Raw genomic sequence first — 24,714 nt, 5'->3', positions numbered from 1 at the left:
GTGAGGAACTGAGAACTTCACTCATGATGATGCGATGGGTGTCAGGGTTTCCTGGTAGCAAGGCTGTTGCAGACCTACTAGAGGGTACAGAGCAGCCCAGCAGCATTCTGGACTGGGCTGAAGTGGCCACTCAGTAGATGCATGTGTCAGAAGCTGGCCAGAGACGCTCCGCAGCTCTACAAAGTGTGCCCTTGCTGAGGCTTGAGCCTGCAGAGGGTACTGTTTGTTCATGTGATGAAACACTTCTAAAATGCCGCAAGTGAAAAGACAGGGGACCAATTGCAACATGTAGCTGGGCTGATAACCCACTTCTTCAGCAAACCTAAACTGCTTCAACTGGTTTCTGGAGTCAGGGAAAAACCTTCAAAGATATCCATGTAGTCCAAGAAGTCTCAAGTGGGGCTTATAGGCACCTTTTGGGGATATGGCACCCAACATTTTTTGTAATCGTAAGAGATGTTTTATATTTCCCGGGGGTAAGGAGTCTTCATAATCTCAAAAGAATACATTCTCTCAAACTTTTTTTTAACAAAAGACTTCACCCTAGAAAAAGAATAGGATGTATTCAAGGTCACAAATTATAAAAAAGTTGCCAACAACCCAGGTTTCTTGTCTCTCACTTGAGGACCTATTTTCTTCCCCTCTCTTCAATCCACATTCCTTCCTGGAATAGTGAAAAAAACTGGGGAAAAAGTATGATCAATAGGGAATTAAAGTAAAAACACTTACACTATGAATATTATGTAGCTATTAAAAATGAGACTGACCTGGCCGGGCGCGGTGACTAACGCCTGTAACTCCAGGACTTTGGGAGGCCGAGGCGGGCAGATCATGAGGTCAGGAGATCGAGACCATCCTGGCTAACACGGTGAAACCCCGTCTCTACTAAAAATACAACAAAATTAGCCAGGCGAGGTGGCACGCGCCTGTAGTCCCAGCTACTCAGGAGGCTGAGCCAGGAGAATGGCATGAACTTGGGAGGCAGAGCTTGCAGTGAGCCGAGATTGCGCCACTGCACTCCAGCCTGGGTGACAGAGCAAGACTCTTAAAAAAAAAAAAAAAAAAAAAGAAACTGATCTACGTGTGTGTGTGTATATATATATACAGGGGTTATCACCCCAGCTACTTGTTGCAATTGGTCCCCTGCCTTTGCACTTGTGGCATTTTAGGACAGTTTCTTTTATATATGTATGTCAGACTTTTCTTATTCTTTTTTTTTTTTTTTTCAGACGGAGTTTCACTCTTGTTGCCCGGAATGGAGTGCAGGGATGAAACCTCGGCTCACCGCAACCTCCTGGTTCAAGCCATTCTCCTGCCTCAGCCTCCCAAGTAGCTGGGACTACAGGCATCTGCCACCATGCCCAGCTAATTTTTTGTATTTTTAGTAGAGATGTGATTTCACCACGTTGGCCAGGGTGGTCTTGAACTCCTGACCTCAGGTATGACTTACCTGTCTTGGCCTGCCAAAGTGCTGGGATTAAAGGCGTGAGCCACCATGCCTGGCCTCAGACTCATTTTTAATAGCTGCATTATACACACACACAGGGAAAATGCCTAAGACATATTAAGTTTAAAACACAAATTACAGGACATATATCAATATAATTCAATTTTTGTTAAAAAAAAAAGTGTATGTGGAGATACATATTTGCATGTACATGTAAAGAAAAAAGCATATTGGGGGAACTCTAAGGGATCATCATGGAGAGGTTATTCACTGTCTCTATCTGCAAGCCTTGAGACCCCTGTGTCTAACAGTACAGTTGGCCCTCTATATCTACAGATTTAACCAACCATGGATTAAAAATATATTTTAAAAAATAACAAAAAATATAAATAAAAAACCAATACACTATAACTATTTACATAGCATTTACATTGTATTAGGTATTATAAGTAATCCAGAGGTGATTAAAAGTATATGGGAGGATGTGTGTAGGTTATATGCAAATACACTACACATTTTATATAAGGGACTTGAGCATCCTTGGATTTTGGTATGCTTGGTGATCCTGGAACCAATCTCCCACAAATACCCAGATGACTGTAACTCCTCCATTGTAAAAATACACTTATCTGGTTACATGCTTTCAGAAACTTTAAGAAGCCACGGATTAGGATTATCACCTTGTGGGAGGGAAAGGAAGCAGAAACCGGAAGCTCAGAGAGAATTCTGCAACTTACCCAAGGTTTATAGGAATGAAGAGTACAGAATCCAAGGCTTTAACTTTCTGTCCAGTGTTGTTCACAATTCCCTACTATGTGGTGTGAGATAGGACAACCTTCCCAAGACAAACAGGAAATGCGATAATGGTAATTTCTTACAAACTAAATATAGTGTTGGGACTAGGCTCAGTCAGATTTTGTAAATCTGCAGGGAAATATTCCTAAAGGTCAAAGGATCTTGGCAAGCACCCAGGTCTTCTCTGACCATACTGGGAAAACACTGGAAAAACTGCTGTTTTGTCTCTGCAGGACCACAAACTCTGAAGCCAGACTCCCCAGGTTTGAATCCCAGTTCTAATACTAGCTGTGTGACAATTATTTAACTTTTGTATCTCAGTTTCCTCATGTGTAAAATGGGGATAATAACAGTATCTACCTCTTAGGATTGCTGTGAGCATTATTAACACATGTAAAGTACTTGGAGCATTTCTGACACAAAATAAGTACAGAATGTTGTTATTATTGTTGTTATCACTGGAAAGCTAAGAGTTCCTCAGCTACAGGTTCTCAGGGGCCTCTGACAAGTAAAATAGCCTAAAAACGAAAAAAACTATAGTAGAAAGATGTTAACACTTGCTTCTCTGTTCTCTCCATCAAGACTATGACTCATTTTTTTCACATCTTCCTTCCTTTTATTGAAAAAAATTTTAGAAAATGGCAGTTAATAAAAGGCACAAACAAATCAACAGGGATATACTAGTGGAAAACACAATATAAAACTAAAATGCCATTGGCTTCTTTAACTAGTTAAAAGCACAAAATGTAACAGGCAGAAAGTCTGTTTCAAACAAATTAAAAAGCTATTTTTTTTTAAATTCTCCCCAAATCAGATATATACACACCCACAAAAATAGTGTGTGAAGGAAAGCTGTCATACACAAGACGTTGTATCCTGAATTCTTCAAGGAAACACATATTGAAATAGGAATTAACAAAGTCAGCAACTGATTAATAATTTTTTAAAATTGAGTCTTAAAATGCTACATGGCCCAAAGCTATACTATATAAAGTATGCTAGGCACAAAAGAAAATGTCTGTACAGCTTTTAGCAAAACTACTTTCCCAGAAAAGCAAATTAAAATAATGCAATCAGCAGATCAAGGAGACTACAGCTAGACATCAGAGCTACAACTTCTCATATCTGTGTCAGAAAATCCTATTTATCCAGAATAGACTAAAATTTCAGGACAAAACAGGGACTTTTAAACATTTCTTACTTTACCCATTTTAAGTTCTTTTTATTTCTCCCACCCCTCAAGCCAGTAATTCAGCAAGATCCAGCAGAAAGAGGGCTACTTTCAGAATTGGCTATTTTATTTTTCTTTCTATGGCGAGACTGTCATGGAGCCTGGATATTTCAGGCTCATATGCATCCATGACCAGTGTCCCACTGTGGTCAAAAAACTTAGCAATGGACTTGGTGAACTCGGCTTCCCGCTGCTGCTTTGTTCTCCCACTGATGAAGGTCAGCTTCAAGGTGTATTTGTCATCAAACCTAAGCATGGGGGCAAAGATAACAAATCAAAAACCAAACACAGAGATTCAACCAGTAACAATATGGCACCAAGTGATTCCGAAGAAAAGGAGTAAGTTGGGCACCAGTGATACAGGGAACAAACACATCCTTTAAAAGCAAAAACAAAAACAAAACCCCAGGGCTCCTAACTCTTCAAGATACTAGTTCTGATTCTTAGGTATTGATATATCTTTCCTGCTTTAATTACTGTGTACCTCCTTTACCTTGCTGTAGACTTTTAAGCCATGTGGACCATCTTCTCCCATCTCTGGACTTTGTATTTGCCATGCTAGATAGGTCTTCCTAGAAGACTCTTCTCCCCTGTCTCACCTGACAAGTTCTTATTTGTTAACACTATACTTGGGCATAAACTTTTCGGGGAAAGCCTCCCAATCTGGGTCAGATGTGTCTCCTCTGTCTTCCACAGCACCATCAATCAACGTTCAACTCAAATACTGACCTCCTATCATATGCCAGGCCTAATAATAGGATCCTATGGTATCAACAAAATTACCTATCTGTTGACATGATGTGTACTATGTTCTTCACTAGACTGGGAGGTTTCTTTTCCCTTTGTTTCTGGTGCTTGAATCAGGATTGTCTAGGAGATTCTTGAGCAAAGATTTTTGTCTTGTTTCATACTCTTAGCTGGGTTTCTAGTAGGCAATCAAATTTTTATAAATAAATGAAGAACCCTTGCTTTCAAGGATGCTCTCCAATCCCAGGGTGTCTAGTCCTTACACTCTGTAATCAATCTAGCTCCAGGTTTTACTCTGATCACAGGCCAGGGATGCCAACTGCTTTACTAAATGAACTCCAGAGACTCCTTATCTATACTTTAAGGTACCCTGAAGGCCATTACTATGTCCATTACTACGTCCATTCAAGAGGGTTTAATGACACCAATTACTGGTAGGCTGACATCCCCCACCCTGTTTCCATTTATTGGGACATATTCAGTGGATTGTTAAGCTAGTATTATCTTTAGATGAAGCAGTTTCTTGAGGCTCTATTTCTGCATGTTTAAAATGGGAGAACTTCCATCTGCTTTTAGGATTACTGTCATGACTAAAACAGTGCCTATCATTAACTAGTGCTCAAAAGATCATAGCTCCTCAGTAATTGCTGGCCTAGGCAGTAACTCCCAACTTGGACAGCCAGTCGTGAAGTTCCTTTAACTATTTTCAACACCTCAAAAGATTTTCTCAAGTTCTGACCAACTGCTACTAATTGATATCACAGTAATTTTTAGATTTCTGTGCCCAGTTTTATTAGCAGTTACATGGCTTTGGTGGTAGTCCATGAACTGATGAGTTGTGATCTGACACATTTTAGAAATGTTCATTAATTCAGATATTTATTTATTTATTTATTTATTTTTTGAGACGGAGTCTCGCTCTGTCCCCCGGGCTGGAGTGCAGTGGCCGGATCTCAGCTCACTGCAAGCTCCGCCTCCCGGGTTTACGCCATTCTCCTGCCTCAGCCTCCGAGTAGCTGGGACTACAGGCGCCCGCCACCTCACCCGGCTAGGTTTTTGTATTTTTTAGTAGAGACGGGGTTTCACCGTGTTAGCCAGGATGGTCTCGATCTCCTGACCTCGTGATCCGCCCGTCTCGGCCTCCCAAAGTGCTGGGATTACAGGCTTGAGCCACCGCGCCCGGCCAATTCAGATATTTATTAAGCCTACCTATATGGGTCAGGCAGTTTTAGATGGTAAGAATATATGGCAGTGAACATAATATAAATGCCTGCCTTTTGGGACTTCCATTTTAGTGTGTGTAGGGAACAGACAGTATAAAAAAATAAGATGTTCTCTTAAATAGGTGGGCAGAAAAACCTTCACTAAGCAGATGTTTGAGCAGAGCCAAGAAAGGTAAGAGAACGAGCTCCCTGGAAAAAGAATGTTCCAGGCAAAAGCAACAGCAAGTGCAAAGGCCCTGAGGCAAGAACATGCCTGAAATGTCTTAAGAACAGAAAGGGGCGTAATGTGAACAGAATGAAGTGGGAGAGGATGAGAGCCATAGGAGATGAGGGGTATGTTTGCATAGGTGTGTGGAGTGCAAAGAATAGACATGTATGGACTTCCAAGCCATCCTCAGGATTCTGGCGATTTCTCTGAGTGAGTTTTGAGCAAAAGACTGAGTTGATTATGTTTCAAAATGATCACTTTGCTTGCTGTCCTGGGAATAGACTATGGGTGGGGAGAGGGCTGCAGAAGTCCATTAGAACATCATTACAGTAGGCTGGGCGCAGTGGCTCACGAGGTCAGGAGATCAAGACCATCCTGGCTAACATGGTGAAACCCTGTCTCTATTAAAAATGCAAAAAATTAGCAGGGCGTGGTGGCGGGCGCCTATAGTCCCAGCTATTTGGGAGGCTGAGGCAGGAGAATGGCGTGAACCCGGGAGGCGGAGCTTGCAGAAAGCCGAGATCGCGCCACTGCACTCCAGCCTGGACAAAAGTGTGAGACCTCGTCTCAAAAAAACAAAAAAACAAACAAAAAAAGAACATCTTACAGTAACTTATGTGACAGAGAATAGTAGCAGCAGAGATGGTAAATGGTCAGACAATACATTTAGATGGTACAGCTAACAGGATTTTCTGACAGAAGGACTGAGAAAGAGGAGTCAAAATGACTCCAGAGCTCTGTAAGGACAGCACTGCCATTTACTGAAGTGAGAAAACTGAGGGCAGGTTTGGACGAGGCAAAGATGAGTCAGGTTTTGGACATGTTGACTTTGAGATGACTATTGGGATCCAACATCAAACAGAATGCCAGAATATATTTAGAGTTCAGAGAAGAGATTAAGGATGAAGATATAAATTTAGAGATCTTCATCATAGAGAAGAGGTTCCAGAACAAGCCCTGGTGGCATTTCAAACGGAAAAAAATGGGAGATGAAGAATCACAAAAGAGACTGAGGAACAGACATTAAGGTAAGAAGAAAATTACAAGCGTGTGGTATCCGAGAAGCCTAGTTAAAAAAAAAAAAGTATTACAAGGTAAGGGTAATTAGCTATGTCAAATGCTGCTGACAGGTCAAGTAAGAGGAGAAAAGAGAAGACAAGAGCAGATCCAGGTGATAGCACAAAAGGAAAAGGAGAGTAGAGAAATGAGGAGACTGTCTGAGGAGCAGAAGGGGAAAGAACATTTTTTTTTTTTTTTTTTTTTTAGTTGGGAGAAATTACAGTATATATGTATGTCAGACGGAATGATCCAGCAGAGGGAAACATCAAGTAAAGGAGAAGGGATAGAATCCCATAGACCAGGGAGGGAAGCTCTTAGATAGGTACTTGGAAGTAGGTAAGTAGTGATGGTAGACTTATGATGGCTTCTATCTTCCCAACAACAAAACACTGAGAGTAAAGATAGGGGAGGGGGCCTAGGAGGTTTGAGGATAGGGAAGATATGAAAGATCCTCCAGGACAGGGAGAGAGTAACTGGACTACAGAAGTGTCATGGAATCTAAGCCAGGTAAGGAGGAAGTGAAGTGGGTTACAGATGCCACTGGGGCAGAAGAAATGCTGTGACAAGAGAACTAGAAGGAAACAAATTAGAATAACAGGAAGCAATGGTCGGGGTGGGACACTTAAAACTGAAATTATTGAACGTAGTTTGTTCTTAGTAATTGCAAGGTCTACTAGGATATGTCTATGAAAGTAAGTGTTTAAGACATGATAGAAAACAGGATAATGGGAAGAAAGGAAGTAAAACTGAGAGGCCAAATTACTAGAATAATTATCTATGTGAATATGGCAATCACCAAGACTTATGAAAGGACAAATGTTAGAGAGTGCCAATGAGCCAGGAATTATCTTCAAAAGAGCAGGTCTGTATTTAACTGCAAGGAAGAGGCATAGAAGTGGCACAATGTGATGACATGCATTCAAAGGAGGAGGGGAGCGGTTTAGGGAAGAGGAGGCATTGGAAGCTGCAAAGGGGAGACCCATCTCTATCTGTAGTACCAGAGTAATGAAGGCTGTGAGAGAAACATCAGCTATCACTTGCAGTCTGCAGAGGAATTACGTCCTCAGGGATTATGGTCCGGTTTCACTTAGGGCAAGAAAGAGAAGGGAATGTTCATAGAGACGGCTAGGTTATAGGGGACTTTGTGGATGGCTGACAATGACTTGGCTGCAGGCAGAGACTAATTAGGAGGTCATGGCTGCTGCCCAGATCAGATGAACGTCAATCATTCACATAACAAAACATGCCACACCAGGCCCTTGGCTGGGTCTGGTTACCAAGGGGTAAGTGAGAAAGTCCCACCTGGGCTTAGGTTTCTAGTGTAGAGTGAACGGTAAAGGAGCTCACGCTTTGGAGGAGGGGGGCAGGCCGGGGAGGAGACACAGACAGTAAATAATTATAGCTCCATGTGGTAATTAACAGAGGTAAGCATAAAATGCTTTTAAGAATAACTGGGCGTGTTGGCTCATGCCTGTAATCCCACCACACTGGGAGGCAGAGGCTAGGGGATCACTTGAGGTCAGGACTTCACAACCAGTCTGGCCAACATGGTGAAACTCCATCTCTACAAAAAATACAAAAATTAGCTGGGTGTGGTTGTGGGTCCGTAATTGCAGCTACTCAGGAGGCTGAGGCAGGAGAATTGCTTGAACCCAGGTGATGGAGGTTGCAGTGAGCCAAGATCGCATCATTGCGCTCCAGCCTGGGTGACAAGAGTGAAACTCCGTCTCAAAAACAAAAACAAACAAAAAAAAAGAATAACCAGGATCACCTAATTTAGACTAAGGCATGTCAGAGAAGGCTTCTTGGAAGTAGGAGTGAGCCAGGTTACAGAAAGATAGCTAAGCCAGAGAGAAGAACATGTTTAAAGGTACGGGGTCACTGGGAAACTTGGATAACTTAGCATCTTGCAAATTCCATAATATTGCCAGAGTGAGAGACTGGATTTTGAGAGGGGCATAAAAGAAAGCTGCAGATGTCACTAGGGGATGAATGCTGTAACACTTCATATGCTGAAGGAGTTTAGACTGTATAATGAATGTGCTGGGGAGTCACAAAATCACTTTTCGCGAGAGAGTCATGTGCTATCTGCACATGGCAACTGGTAGTCTGTGAAACCTTTCATTGCCATTGTCATATCACATGACCTGGCAGTAGGAATAAGACATCAGAATCAGCCACTCTTAAGCTACTAAATCCGTCTGTGAGGTGGGGGAGGGGGAAGACATCAGCAGAAAGTGGGGAACAAAGCAAGAATGTTCACACTTCCACTCCACCAACAATATGGCAGTTGGTAAAAATCAGCAAGAAATGTGAAAAAATCAGAACCCTTGTACACTGCTAGTGAGATTGTAAAATAGGGCAGCCACTTTGGACAACAGTCTGGCAGTTCCTCAAACAAAGAGAGTTACCATATGATCTAGTAAGTCTTCTCCTAGGTGTATTACCCAAGAGAAATGAAAACATGTCTACCTAAAAATATGGATAGCAACATTATTCATAATAGCCAAAAAGTAGAAACAACCCAAATGTCTGTTAACTAACAAATGGATAAACAAAATGGAATATTGCTTGACCATAGAAAGGAATAAAGTACTGGTACATGCTACAACATGAATGAACCTTGTGTACAGTATATATAGGAAGTAATGGCACTAAGTGAAAGAATCTAGTTATAAAAGACCACATATTGTATGATTCCATTCGTATAAAATGTCCATAAGAGAGAACAGAGAAAGTAGACTGGTGGTTGCCCAGGGCTCAGGGAAGTGGAAGGATAGGGAAGTGATTAGCTAGAGTACAGAGGTTTTTTTTTTTGAGGTGATGAAAATGCTCTAAAATTGACTGTAATAATGGTTGCAAATATCTGTAAATACACTAGAAACTTTTGAACTGTACACTTTAAATGGGTGAAATGTATGGTAGGTGAATTATATAAAAGTTATTAAAAAATACAAAAGTCAGAATAAAAATAACGAAATTACAATGCAGCTAAGTTTTAGAATTCTGCAACTCTGCTTCAGTGGCCTGGTAGAGGATACAGATTATGATGGCTGGGGCCAAAGGGCAGCTCGAAGCCCCTGTTAGGAGACAAGCAAGGACTCAGCTGCAACAACAGAATGAAGGTCTGCTTCCCTTTCTCATAGGCGCCTCTACAAGTTGGCAATGAGAGAGTCTGTATGGCACAGATGCTACACTTAATTTCATATGTAAATAATTGTACTTATAATTTGTGGGGCTATTATGCACTAGTTAAGTATAATATGTTTTAAGATAGTGACTACGAGTATGAATTCTGGTTTCAAACTTGGGCTGGAATTCCTGCTCTACCACTTTTGCGCTATATGATACTGGAAGAGTTGATTTAACCTTTGGGCCTGTATTCTTACCTATAAAATGAGTGTTCTAAAATCCAAATGAGATAATGCATTTAGCAGAATACCCAACATACAGTAAATGTTCAATAAACATTTGCTATTATTATAATTGGTATTTCAAGTTCCCAGAAACTCTAGACATCATTTTTGACCCCGCTAAACCTGATAATTTATATGATTTACCCAAAGTTATACAGCTAGAAAGAAACTGAACTGGAATACGAACCTAGTTCTTGGTACCTATAAAACACATGTGTGTCAGCTGCACAAAGTTATACCTAACACTGGTCAGAAATGGACTGGTGATTGTGCTTTTTTTGAGTTGCCCAGTGCACTGCTCCAGAGCTTCTTGACTGTATTCATGGAGAGAAGACAGGATCATAGAAGACACAGAAGCTAATGGAGTTCTTCAAAGATAACTGATCTCACATCTTTGGCCTTTATAGTTTTGTACACTTAATCGTCTCTGTTACCTGGCCACAGGAAAAAAGAATCATTCTTCATTCTTCCACCAAAGCACTTTCTCCCACAGTTTATCCTCAGAGCACTTCTGTGATAATGCAATCTCAGAACTACAGGGCTAGGACAAACCTTCTAGATCATTCACACTCCTTTCTTCATTTTATATGACTAGCCCTATGATCCATGTAGAGTAGGCACATAATAAGTCTTCTGTTGATAATGATAACATGCCAGGGCAAATCCAACAACAGGATTGAAAAATCTGTGAGGATAGTCATACCTTTTAAGACTGGAGGACAGCTGCCAAATATCATCAGGATCCATTCCTGTAGGATCTTTCCTGTGGGCCACGAGAAAGATGCTCTTCTCCTTATATGAGGTATAAATGGTCAGAATCCCCATCATCACAAAATAGGTTCAAATAAAGTTAAGGAAAAAATACTCAAACATAAAAGAGAAGTAACACAAATTGACAAGCAAGAGATATAAAAACTTTCATAATGATAGTCCTAAAGAAGACAGCTTTGTCTTGCTGCAAAAACACTGAAAATTTAGCTATTTCATTTTCATCCTTATGTTTATGTACCAAGAGAAACAAGGTTCTCTCTGGTTAATTCTGCAAACATCTCAAAAAGGAAGAAAAGAAAAAGGTACAGAGCATAAACTAGCTCTCATCTTTATGTTCAAAGACAACATGTATAATAAGATACTTAGTTTGTCAAGACTTTGTCATAATAGTGCTTATTTCTTTATAAAAAACAACTAATAGTCCCAGTGGACTTGACCATGTTCAACTGATTTTAAGGGTTATAAGAAGAGAAGAAAAGTGACCCAAATAGTTTACTATAGGAGAGTATGTCAAATAGTACTACAATTACTTCCTGTATGCACATAGACTTTTTATTATATTCTATTATATATTATATTGTTTTTGACAGTATTAAGTACCATATATAATAAGCACTTACAGTTTGCCAAAAACTGGCATAAGAGCTTTGTGTACACTGTGCCATTTAAATTTCAGAAACAAGGCTGCGCACGATGGCTCACACCTATAATACCAGCACTTTGGGAGGCCGAGGCAGGCAGTCTGAGACCAGCCTGGCCAAAAGGGAACAATGGGAAATCCCATTTCTACTAAAAATACAAAAATTAAAGCTAGGCATGGTGGCTCATGCCTGTAATCCCAGCACTTTCGGAGGCTGAGGTGGGCAGATCACTTGAGGTCAGGAGTTCAAGACGAGCCTGGCCAATATGGTGAAACTCCATGTCTCTATTAAAAATACAAAAATTAGCCAGGCATGGTGGTACATGCCGGTAGTCCTGGCTACTCAGGAGGCTGAGGCATGAGAATGGCTTGAACCCAGGAGGTGGAGGTTGCAGGGTGGCAGTGAGCCGAGATCGTGCCACTGTGCTCCAGCCTGTGTGACAGAGCAAGACTCCATCTCAAAAAACAAAAAACAAAAAAATTTAGCTGGATGTGGTGGTGCAGGCCCGTAATCCCAGCTACTTGTGTGGCTGAGGCAGGAGAATCACTTGAACCCGGGAGGCAGAAGTTGTAGTGAGCCAAGATCGTGCCACTGCACTCCAGCCTGGGCGACAAAGTGAGACCCTGTCTCAAAAAATAAAAATAAAATAAATAAAATAAAAATAAATTTCATGAACAGTGCTCACTTCGGCAGCACATATACTAAAATTAGAATGATACAGAGATTAGCATGGCCCTAGCACAAGGATGACAGGCAAATTCATGAAGCATTCCATTAAAAAAGAGTTAAAAAAGATAAATTTCATGAACAGGAAAGGCAGGAAAATATAGTGCGAAGTATATGAACTTCAGAGTAGAGATAATCCTAGATTTAAATCTTGGCCTTTAATCATAACAAATAACTTCCTTCCCAAGTCTTAGTATCCTTACCTTTAAAACTGGGATAATACTGATATTTTAGAATTACCATGAGATTTAGAGATGAAGGATATATGTAGTCTATGATACAGAAGAATTTTTTTTTTTTTTTGAGACAGGGTCTCACTCTGTCACCCAGGCTAGAGTACAGTGGCACGATCTCAGCTCACTGCAGCCTCAACATCCCAGGCTCAAGTGATCCTCCCATCTCAGCTTCCTGAGTAGCTGGGATTATAGGTGTGCATCACCACACCCAGCTAATTTATTTTTTAATTTATCTAATTACTTTATTTATTTTGAGACAGAGTGTTGCTCTGTCACCCAGGCTGCAGTGCAGTAGTGGATCTCGGTTCACTGCGACTTCCGTCTCCTGGATTCAAGTGATTCTTGTGCCTCAGCCTCCCAAGTAACTGGACTACAGGCATGCACCAACACGCCCAGCTAATTTTTGTATTTTTGGTAGAGACAGGGTTTCTCCACGTTGCTGAGGCTGGCCTTGAACTCTTGGGCTCAAGCAATTCGCCCGCCTTGGCCTCTCAAAGTGTTGGGATTACAGGAATGAGCCACGATGCCCAATAACAGAAGATATTTATAATGGTAGTCCCTACTATTATAAATAAAACTGATATGACTAAAAATAAGACCTTGTTTTATTAAACAAATATAACCAAACAAATGAATTACCATCAAGGTAGTTCTCTTGGGAGGCCAGATGTTTGTAACAAGATTGCTATCATTTTCAAATCGATTTGGAATTCCCCTGGGAACTGTCTCTAGAACCTATAGAATATTATTCTTTTGAACTGCCTTAACGGTGAAAAATTCACACTGGGATGATTAATCTGATGACCGGAAGGAGTCAAGCATCACCTGGTACCACTTCTGGGGGCTATGTAGGGCAAACCGGATAATACAATTTTTGACTAGGATCTGCTTTATTAGAGGTTTGCTAACTGCCTCTGAAGATAAATCTCCAACATGAAGTTTTAAAACATATTTCAAGTTGGCTGGGCACAGTGGCTTATGCCTGTAATACCAGCACTTTGGGAGGACTGCTTGGGCCCAGGACTTTTGACACTAGCCTAGGCAACGTAGTGGGACCTTGTCTCTGTAAAAAATTTAAAAATTAGGTAGGCATGGTGGCGTGTGCCTGTCTGCTTAGGAGGCTGAGGTAGGAGAACTGCTTGAGCCAGGAGGCTGAGGCTGCAGTGAGTCATAATCACACCACTGTACTTCAGCCTGGGTGACAGGGTAAGACCCTGTCTCAAAAAAAAAAAAAAAAAAAATTTAGGTAGTGGTAACATTGTTTAAAAATGTAAACTGCCTACCAAAATTATCTGTTTTAATAGTGAAGTATAATTAAGTTCTTTTTTTGGGGGGCGGGCGGGGGGAATGGAGTCTTACTCTGTCGCCCAGGCTGGAGTGCAGTGATGCAATCTCGGCTCACTGCAAGCTCCGCCTCCTGGGTTCACGCCATTCTCCTGCCTCAGCCTTCCGAGTAGCTGGGACTACAGGCACCCGCCACCACGCCCGGCTAATTTTTTGTATTTTTAGTAGAGACGGGGTTTCACCGTGTTAGCCAGGGTGGTCTTGATCTCCTGACCTCGTGATCCGCCCGCCTCGGCCTCCCAACGTGCTGGGATTACAGGTGTGAGCCACTGCGCCCGGCCTTAATTAAGTTCTTTATATTCAACTTCTTGAGAAAAAAAATCAACTGGGTAGGCAACGACCATGATCTTATATTTACCATAAAAAAGAGGGGAAAGGAAATGATTATATATCAAATACAATATAAAATCTCTCATTTAATCTTCATGATAATTCTGAATGCTACCCATATTTATAAATCAGTGGTATTCAAATCATTTCAAAAATAAGTAAATTTTCATTAGCACAAGATCACAAATACATTGGATTTCAAACCCACATTCTCTAGCTCCAGAATAAGTTCTTAATTCCTCTATAATACAAGTCACACTTGTATCTCATGCTAATTTCCAGTTCAGCTCCTCAGCTTCAAGTAAACTTGATACAGATCTGAGTCTCCAAAATCAGTTCCTTTCCTAATATCCTAGAATGAGTGGCTTGAAGCAGCCACGTCTAATGGGAAAAGTTCTGGGCTAGAAATGAGAAGAGCTGGGTTCACGATTACTATGTGTTTTGCTATTAAGTGCTCATATTAGGATAATAACCTCTACATTAATAACAAAAATGAATTACGATAAAATAACCATACTAAACATAAAATATCAATGACAGTTACTATATAAATAATAGATGTTTACTAGATAAACATCACAGCTCATAATATCAAATTCTAACATTAGCAAGCCCTAACATGAAAGTCTGTTTTGTTTTTTGTAGGGAGAAGTATCAGCAGATTTTTAAAAATGGTCACTAGAAAACAAACCTGAGCATAAAGGATATGATATGACGCACAAAGCCAAAACGGGTTTCGACTCTGGAAAGGGGTGCATATAATCCCAAATCAAAGCCACTATGGCAAAGAAACAGGAGATTGTACAGATGGTGAGGCGACCATCAATTAGACCAAAATTCTCCACGTATTTGTATTTTTCCAGAAGTACCTGGTGAGAAAAAGAAGGAATCAAGCTAATAGGAATACTTCCTTCCCAGTATCTGCTTTTATTCTTGATTTCCATAATAAAAGAATCTATGAATTACCAAGAAGTTCCCTCCAGTTGGGATTTTACCACACCAAACAAATAAGACTCAAGTCTTCTATAAAGAACCAAGAGAAAAAGTTCATCAATCCCTCATATAAAAACTTTAAACTCTTCAACTTTTCCCACAGCTAAAATGTTCTTCTGACTTTTTCTGTGAGAAATTTTAGAAACTGCTTTCTGACTCAATTTCTAACACTGAAAACTAAGGTCACTCCAAGTTACAAAAGGAAAAGATTTTCCAGGAGAGATGGCCATCAGCTGTATAGATACTAACCAACCCCTCCTCAAGAAAGTACCTTTTTGGCAGAATCATCCAAAGAGTTTTTCACAGCTGATCCATCCCACTTGTCAATTTTTACAGGCTTATCATCTATCTTCCACTGTAAAACAAACAGAAAAGTTGTGCATCAAGAAACTAGGCCTCTTACTGAAGGTAAAATGAACCACTTTTTAAGAGCATCCCTCATGCACACATAATATTTACTCTTTGTCTTCTGATGTTGCAGAACTAAAAGACAAAACAGGCTATTCTGGGCACACTCCTATGGGGTAGCCCTGCAAGAAGCAGTTAAAAACAAGCAAACAAAAAAGACCAAACAATTAAAAATCAGGTTGAAGGAGATGAGGTAACCAGAGTCAGGTGGTACTCATGTGATGTTGACATTGCCAGTCTCCATGCAGAGAATACAAAAACAACCCCAGAACCAGAACACGTATATGGGCTGCAGAGACTGTAAGTGTAGACTTGCATATCCCACCTTCATTTTACCCAAATGTGAGTACAGAAAATTACTCTATTTATTCATTCTTTCCTTCTGTGACCACAAAACTCAGAAAATACAGATACATGAATTTACAGACACTAACAAAATGGGGAGGATCTCCTTTAATATCACTTTGTCAGCTAACAACTTTTATTATTTTACCAGCATGTCTTAACTTTAAGACAGCAATTCCAGTATAGCCTGTTGGAAACAACACTAAATTTTAAATTACAAACCAAGTCCCAGACTCAGTCCCATCATGAGTTGAGTGGACAAACTCTGCTTCTATTTCTCTTATCTATAGAGGTTTAGAAAGTTTCTCAAACACTACTATTCAGAGGCAAATAATTCTCTCACTCACTGCTCATGTAGAAGTTCAAAATGTACAGCACCTACGAATGCCAATTTAGCACCCTGAATTCAGCTTCCCACTTCTGGGAATATTTCTATAACTGAATACATGTGAAATGATATACAAGGCTACTCACTGCAGCATTGTCTGTAATAGTGAAAAGCTGGAAGTAACTCGAATGCTCATTTACAAGGGGATTGGTTAAATAAACTACAGTACATCCAGATATCTTATCAGGGTAGAGAAATATGGGGAGGAGTAAGTGTGCCTTACTTATGTGTGCCTTTAAAATTTTTTAACCATGTGAATGTATTACATAGTAAAAAATTTTCTCAAATGCAAGTATTTAAGTAAATGTAGCTTAAGAGGAACAGGGTGCTACAAATAATCTGATAAACCTGTTTTTTTTTTGTAGACCATTAATGGCCAACTCTTAATTTTTTAGATTAAGTGAACAAATATTATATTCCATAAAATCACAAACCAGCAAGCAATCCAAAATTCATTTGGATTTAGAATGGATTATTTTATGGAAAGACAGAGAATGTCATATTTATCTTTCGGATTGAGCACAAATACAAAGATAATGCCTATAAGAAATAGGCCGGGCGCGGTGGCTCAAGCCTGTAATCCCAGCACTTTGGGAGGCCGAGACGGGTGGATCACGAGGTCAGGAGATCGAGACCATCCTGGCCTACACGGTGAAACCCTGTCTCTACTAAAAAATACAAAAAACTAGCCGGGCGAGGTGGTGGGCGCCTGTAGTCCCAGCTACTCGGGAGGCTGAGGCAGGAGAATGGTGTAAACCCGGGAGGCGGAGCTTGCAGTGAGCCGAGATTGCGCCACTGCACTCCAGCCTGGGCGACAGAGCGAGACTCTGTCTCAAAAAAAAAAAAAAAAAGAAAAAAAAAAAAGAAATAAAGAGATGGCAGTGGTGAGTACCTGCCGCCCCAGATACTTGGGAGGCTGAGGTGGGAGAACAGCTTGAGCCCAGGAGTTCCAGTCCAGCCTGGGCAATATAGTGAGAACTTGTTTCTGGAAAAAATAAATAAATAAATAAACAATAAAAATTAAAATAAGAAGTGGGATAAAAATAATTGTAAAGATTTTAAACAACTACAGAAATATAATTCATCAACCTTTTTTTTTTTAAACTGTGATTCTATATATTATTATACAAAAGAGAAAACCCGTTCTGTGAAGTTTGTTGGGAGAAATAACATGAGCTAAAAACAGCCATACTTGAAGTGATTAAAAGTCAATCAAGTTTTTTTTTCCCTTGGTGCCTTGTAAAAGCAAGTATTTTTCTTCGAGAAAATTACTCATGGCAGCATACTGCAATATTGACTGCCATAGACTGCCAGCCTACAAATCAAACATGACATCTAATTTTAAAGATGCAAACTGAACCAAAAAGAAATTAGCAGGCTTTCTAGCTAGATAGCTCATTTACACTGTCAAGTAAATCCCTCTTTGAAGACATGCAAAAGAACCAACTTGTAGAGCCAAACCCACCATAGCATTTGAATTATTTGTGAAATAAAGTCAGAATAAAGTCATTTAAAAATTATGGGTCATTCAAAAACAGGAAAATCATATTCTCAGACACCTAGCCACACTTCACTGCCTGCATTGCATCACAGAAAAGAAACTTGCCTTTATAAGTCAGAAAATAATGTCTTAATAATTTGGGGGAATAAAATGCAGAAGCAGCCATTACAATGTATTGAAATAGCCTCAGCTCTAACTTCACTGCCTGGTACCTAGAAGCAATCTTCAGTACGTGGAACAGAAACATTTCCAGTGAATTACGTGAAATCACAAGAAAGGTTATAATTTGACTTTACCGCAACATAGGCCATTTTGAACCTAATAGTGTCTATGGTACAGTACAGAGAACCATCTGGAAAAAGGGGAGTTGCTATTAGGGGCTTATTTTTCTGATTATTATTTCTCATCATGCTCAAAAACTGCTCATCAACTAAAATGTATGCTGCTCCTCACGTTCTCTCTACTACTAATTTGGGTATTTTAGAAGCTTTTTTTTTTTTTTGGCTCATTTTTGTCTTCCTCAACACTAAGTGCAAATTGCTTTCCTTTTGTAATAATAAAAAGAGAAAGCAAAAATTAGTTTATTTTATGTAGGACCTCACAGGATAAATTACAAAGAAGGGCAGTGTGCAGAAGTAAGTGAACCTGGGCCCAAGACTGCCATCTTCGGCAAGGCTTGTTTGCAAAGTTGGCCCTTGACTGGCATCTGACAAGCTGGCTGATAAAACAGTTCCCTACACTGATATAAATACATTCCCTCAGTGATAAGAATGGCTCACTGTGCCTCCACTGTTTGTATAAGTGATGTGATTTATGTTGAACACCTTTCCTCCTGGAAATCTAGAAAAAATTAAAGTTCTTTATGTTGGCAGTATCCAAAATTTCAAAATGATAACCCTTACACAGGTCAATTTTCACCCACTGTAAAACTGCTATTGCCACTCATCTTTTTATTGCAGCACTAAGCAGACCCTCAATCCAGACACCAATGTCCTTCAAATTAGAAAACGAGACTTCAAAGAGGTTAAGTGCCATACAACTAGTAAATGACAGCCAACAAAATTCTTTAGGGCTAAATTACAAATACATGTCTCATTATAAAACTGTCTCTTCTTCAGTGATATAAATTTATTTTTACTTGCCTTAATTCCTGAACTCAATCCCAAAGCAGATTGTGGCCTTATTCTTAAAGGTGTACTGTACTTCAAATCACAAGCTAACTGGTTTTGGCCAGGCGCAGTGGCTCACTCCTATAATCCCAGCACTTTGGGAGGCTGAGGCAGATGGATCGTTTGAGGTCAGGAGTTGGAGACCAGCCTGGCCAACATTGTGAAACCCTGTCTCTACTAAAAGTACAAAACTTAGCCAGGCTAAGTAATCCCAGCTACTTGGGAGGCTGAGGAAAGAGAATTGCTTGAATCCGGGAGGCGGAGGTTGCAGTGAGCTGAGATGGTGCCACTACACTCCAGCCTGGGTGAACAGAGGAAGACTCCATCTCAAAAAACAAACAAACCAACAAACAAAAAACAAAAAACAAACTGACTGGATTTAGACTAAATACAAATGTATGCAGGCAAATGCTTTTTTTCCGCACCCAATAAGGTGAATCCTTATTATCCAAGGGAGAATGGAGTCAGGCTACTTTATTTTAATCCTCACTTTTCCACTTAATACTGGAAGGCATTGGGCAAATAATTTAACCGTTCTAAAGCCTTATTAGTTTGCTCAATTGTAAAATAAAGAGGGTGAAAGTAATCTATTTCACAGGTTGGTATAAGAAGTAAATAGTGTAATTATAAAACATAGCACAGTGCACAGTACCTAGCAAGTACTTAATAAAAATTAGCTATTGCTGTTGCTATTAATGATATAAAACTATATAATACACTGCATCATGATTACCTGACTGTATGTATTATCTCCCTCACTGGGTAACAGGGACTACACACTTTTGTATTCTCAGAGCCTGGAACACAATATACTCTCAATAGCTTTTTATTTTTTTTATGTCTAAATACTCATAAAGAAAAAAGGGAAGAAAAAGATCTCTAAAATGTCTAAATTTAGACAGTCTAAATTTAGCAAATGTAGACATGCTCAAAATGATCTCGCTTGGTTCTTATTCACAGAATTTTTTTAAGGGATGGAGTGCAGACAGAAGGTATAATCATAGCTATCATTTCCTGAATGCCTAACATGTGCTATGTATGTGCTAAGTATTTTATATACACTACCTCACTTAATTTCCACAATAACTCTACAAGGTAAGAACAGTTAAAATCCTCCTTTCACAGATAACACTAAGGGTTTAAAAAATTTGCCAAAGATGAAAGATAGAAAGTTGTAAAGCCAGGACTCAAAACCCATGCTCTCTCACTATTCTACACTGCTTTCCCATGAAGAGAAAGGAAAGGAATTATTAGCCATCAAAAATACAAAAGAACAGGAAGCAAAGAGGTCCCTGAAGTGACAGCTATACAATGTATCTTGATTCCTAACAAGCTCTAGTTAATAACATTTTAAAAACCTAAAAAAAAAAAAAAAAAAAAAAAAGATGTTAATCTGAATAGGATCACAAAACTTACAGGGTATCAAAAATGTTGAATCTCCCCACTCAATGTAAAACCAACTGCAATCTGGCTGAAAACAGAGCTCAAAAAGTACTATTTTAAAGAAATTACTCCTCTACACTACCCACTGAAGAGATAAAGACAACTTTTTTTTTTTTTTTTTTGGAGACAGAGTCTTGCTCTGTCACCCAGGCTGAGTGCAGTGGCATGATCTCAGCTCACTGCAACCTCCGCCTCCTGGGTTCAAGCAATTCTCATGCCTCAGCCTCCCGAGTAGCTGGGATTACAGGCATGTGTCATCACACCAGGCTAATTTTTTGTATTTTTTAATAGAGATGGGGTTTCACCATGTTGGCCAGGCTAGTCTCGAACTCCTGGCCTCAAGTGATCCACGTACCCCAGCCTCCCAAAGTGCCACCACACCCGGCCAAGATAAAGACAACTTTTATCAAACTAACATACCTGATGCCAGAGCTGGCTGGCTAACTAGTTAAAAGAAAACAGCATTTGATAGTTTTAATAGAACACTATGAAGAATCATTTCAGTTACGTTTCTCCACTGCACATTTGAATAACAAAAAATTCTATGAAGACATTTCACTGAAGGTATGGCATCAGGAACTCCGTAAGTGATTAGGCAGGATATTAAACACAACTCAGGTCTGAAGGATATGCAGTCAATGCAGGAAGGCATTTTCCAAATTAACTCATTTGAAGGAATACAGCCTTCTGCTCCCCATGCATCACCAGGCTTAAAGGGATAGGGTGGGATCAAAAAAAGAGACAAAATAAGCCAGGCACAGTGGCTCACGTTTATAACTTCAGCACTTTGGGAGGCCAAGGAGGAAGGATTGCTTGAGTTCAGGAGTCTGAGATCAGCCTGGGCAACACAGCAAGACCCTATATCTAAAAAAAATATTTAACTAAAAAAATTAGCCAGGCATGGTGGTGCCCACCTACAGTCCCAGGTACTTGGGAGACTGAGGCAGGAGGATGGCTTGAGCCCAGGAGGTGTAGGCTGCAGTGGGCCGTGATTGTGCCACTGCACTCCAACCTGGACAACGGAGTGAGACTCCATCTCAAAAAACGAAAGGACAAAATCCTTGGCCATTAGGATATGTCCAACAAAACAAAATTGTTTTGAGTATGACATGAACACCTTCAATTTTCTTATTTTAATAACAGTGAAAAGAGAAGTTATGCAGTGATATAAAAGACCTGAGTGGATTGCTTCATAAAGTTCCCTGGCTTGATAATAGGACTCAAAGGATTCCTCAATTCACACTGGAGAGATGAAGAATTACCAGGGGTGAGAGTGGTGTCAATGGTGACCCTGTTCTGATTTAGACAGAATTGAGCATGGCTTTAAGAAAAATAAACTTTTTCTCTCCTTTATCCCAGTTTAGAAAGTAGACAGAAGCTGCAAAGTGGGAAAGTAGCAGAAGATGAGGCATCTGAGAGAAACCATTTCCTAGTTATTAGGCTAAAAAACTTGAATTTTATTCTGAAGCGGGCAATGGAGAGTATTTTAAGTAGGGGAATAACAATCAAATTTACGTGTTTTTTTTTTTAAAGTCATTTTAGTGGCAACCTGGCAGATGACCTGGAGAGGAGTAACACTGGACATAGAGATGCAGATGGAGCCTGATGTAAGTGCAGAGCCTCAATGCTCAATAGAGCAGCAGTAGGGAGAATGAAAGGGAGTATTTCTGAGGTAGAATTGGCAGGACTTAATAACAGACTAGTTATAAGGAATATGGAAGAGAAGAGACAGAGATGACCACCTACTAGAATTAGGGCTTGGATGACTTGTTGGAGCCATTATGTCATTTTCCAAGAAGGAGGAAAGAGGATACCCATTTGTATATGTGGAGTTCTAAACTAAAAAAAGGAGATAATAAAAACTGACGGCAAACTCAGAAGCTGAGATTACAATTTCAGTTGGAAATATATATGTGACCATATCCCCCCACACACATATTTAGCAAGAAAAGAAAATGTTCAGTTTGGGGAGAAAATGATGTCTATCTTAAGAATGTGCACTGTCATCTAAAACAGAGTATCGCAAAGAGATTATGCTCTTAGCAACACACTGAATCTTCAATTTCAATGTTTTTTATAAAAATGGTCAAGATACACTGCAAAGAAAATTACTAGCTTAACAGTGCTTATTACTGACTGCATTCATCACTGGAGTTAGAAGTTAGGAAATTAGCATGTGTTAATTAAATTATGAGCATGCACATTAGTGACAACCCCAGAGAAACTGATTCTTAGGTTTTATATTGCCTTCTCTACTCCACCGCAAACTGCATTTAGCTGTGACAGGGCTGCTTCTACATCAACTCAGCCCATGATAGAGAAGCCTACATGACTACAGCTCTTTGAGGGCCAGGTCACTGGATCCATGACTTAAAATCCTACCACTGAACCCAGAAAGTGTGAGATTTAAGGCTGAAAAGAGCTTAAAGTTAAAACAACTTGATTCAGCATATTAGTCAGCAATGCTCCAATAATGAAGTATTTTTTCTACCAGCAAACTGAAATGTAGTCAACAATCATTTCAATACTAGCAACTAACATCTTCTAAAGTCTGACTGAATTGTTGGCATAATCAACCAATATAAATTTCTTACCTTTGCAATGGGTAGACAAGAAATTAGATACACAAAAAAAATGGTCTTTACAATTGTGTTAAGGAAAATCCTATACTTAACAATGAATTATAAACTATGCTAAGTGCTAAATGGTAAGAAGTAGACATAGAGGGGCAAGGGCACACTACAGGTTCAACGATCTGCAAAAAAGATTCTGGATAAAATGTTACCTATTACCTCAGGGATATCAATCTGCAGCAAAGCTGACTGGGGAGGGTTGGAAGACAGAGGGATGTTGCCAAGGAAGACCTGAATTAAGGCACGAAGACTGGCTAGGAATGTACTACATTGATACGGATGTGTGATGAGTCCTTATTCTAGAAAGGTAACATACTCCATTTAAGAATTACATGCAATCAGTTCTGAAAAATGCAGCTGAGTGCAAATTCAGGCATAGGACCACACAGCTGTTTCATCTGATACCCATCTCCTACTGCTTAGAAAAATAGTAACTGTTATATGACTCTTCTAGGTTTCTTTTTCTTTTTAAGGAAACTGCCAAGTCTCTCAATAGCAATTCATTCCAGTGTTGGACAATCTTTTAAAAGAAAAAAAAAATATTTTAAACACAACCTTTTTGGCAATTACACTTCTTTATTTTCTTTAAATTAATATTGAATGGCTACTTGCTATGTGCCAAGCACTGTTCTAGCCACTAGGGATATAGTTATAAACAAGACAAATTCTGCACTCGTAGAGCTTCTTCTTGTATGGAACATAAAGAATAAGTAAACAAATATGCATATAATTCCAGGTTGTAAAAAAGATTATACAGAAAAATGCAATAGAGTTTTTAAAAATACTAAAAAATAGTGAGGGAAAATAGTTAACATCTGAGCAGAGCTGAATAAAGGAGTAACCCATGAGAAAATCTGGAGTGCCTAGTGAAAAGAGAACACCAAAATCCCCCAAGCTTAATGTGTTTGAGGAACAGCAGAAAAGCCACGGTTTCCAGAGTCAGTAACTCAAGTAGAAACTGACAGATGAGGATGACAGAAACAGGCAGGATTAAGAACATGTAGTGTAGGGTCCAGTCCCACAGGGTCGGTGGGTTTTTCTCCCTGTGTGCAGAGATGAGAGATTGCAGGAATAAAGACACAAGACAAAGAGATAAAAGAAAAGACAGTTGGGCCCAGGGGACCACTACCACCAAGATGCAGAGACCGGTAGTGGCCCCAAATGCCAGGCTGCGCTGATATTTATTGGATACAAGACAAAGGGGCAGGGTAAGGAGTGTGAGCCATCTCTAATAATTGACAAGGTCACATGAGTCATGTGTCCACTAGACAGGGGGCCCTGGCAGCCGAGGCAGAGAGAAAGAGAGGAGAATAAGAGAGACAGCTTACGCCATTGTTTCTGCATATCAGGGACTTTTAGTACTTTTACTAATTTGTTACTACTGTCTAAAAGGCAGAACTGGGTGTACAGGATGGAACATGAAGATGGACTAGGAGCGTGACCACTGAAGCACAGCATCACAGGGAGATGGTTAGGCCTCCGGATAACTGCAAGAGGTGGAGGAGTACAGTCTTCTCTAAACTCCTCCGGGGAAAGGCAGACTCCCCTTCCTGGTCTGCTAAGTAGCAGGTGTTTTTCCTTGACACTGATGCTACTGCTAGACCATGGTCTGCTTGGCAACAGGCGTCTTCCCAGACACTGGCGTTACCGCTAGACCAAG

General features: G+C 39.9%; 1 protein-coding gene and 1 non-coding gene across 2 annotated transcripts in view; one reads left to right on the top strand and one right to left on the bottom strand.

Moving 5' to 3' along the window:
- Positions 1-2,835: 2,835 nt before the first annotated feature.
- Positions 2,836-24,714, bottom strand: part of SPCS2 (signal peptidase complex subunit 2) — a 32,248-nt gene continuing 10,369 nt past the window's right edge. The window contains exons 2-5 of the mRNA XM_033204695.1: positions 15,439-15,522; positions 14,883-15,043; positions 10,830-10,964; positions 2,836-3,721 (exon numbers count right to left, since the gene is read on the bottom strand). Of these exons, the coding sequence (XP_033060586.1) occupies positions 3,535-3,721; positions 10,830-10,964; positions 14,883-15,043; positions 15,439-15,522 (567 nt within the window). The 3' untranslated portion in view covers positions 2,836-3,534. The remainder of the gene's footprint in view (positions 3,722-10,829; positions 10,965-14,882; positions 15,044-15,438; positions 15,523-24,714) is intronic.
- LOC117081818 lies at positions 12,216-12,319 on the top strand. The gene has a single exon (XR_004436301.1). It is a non-coding gene; the product is annotated as a U6 spliceosomal RNA (small nuclear RNA).

This window comes from Trachypithecus francoisi, unplaced genomic scaffold, assembly GCF_009764315.1.
Source record: "Trachypithecus francoisi isolate TF-2019V2 unplaced genomic scaffold, Tfra_2.0 Lachesis_group8, whole genome shotgun sequence".
Classification (NCBI taxonomy): Eukaryota; Metazoa; Chordata; class Mammalia; order Primates; family Cercopithecidae; genus Trachypithecus; species Trachypithecus francoisi.
This window is presented reverse-complemented; position numbering and strand designations above follow the sequence as displayed.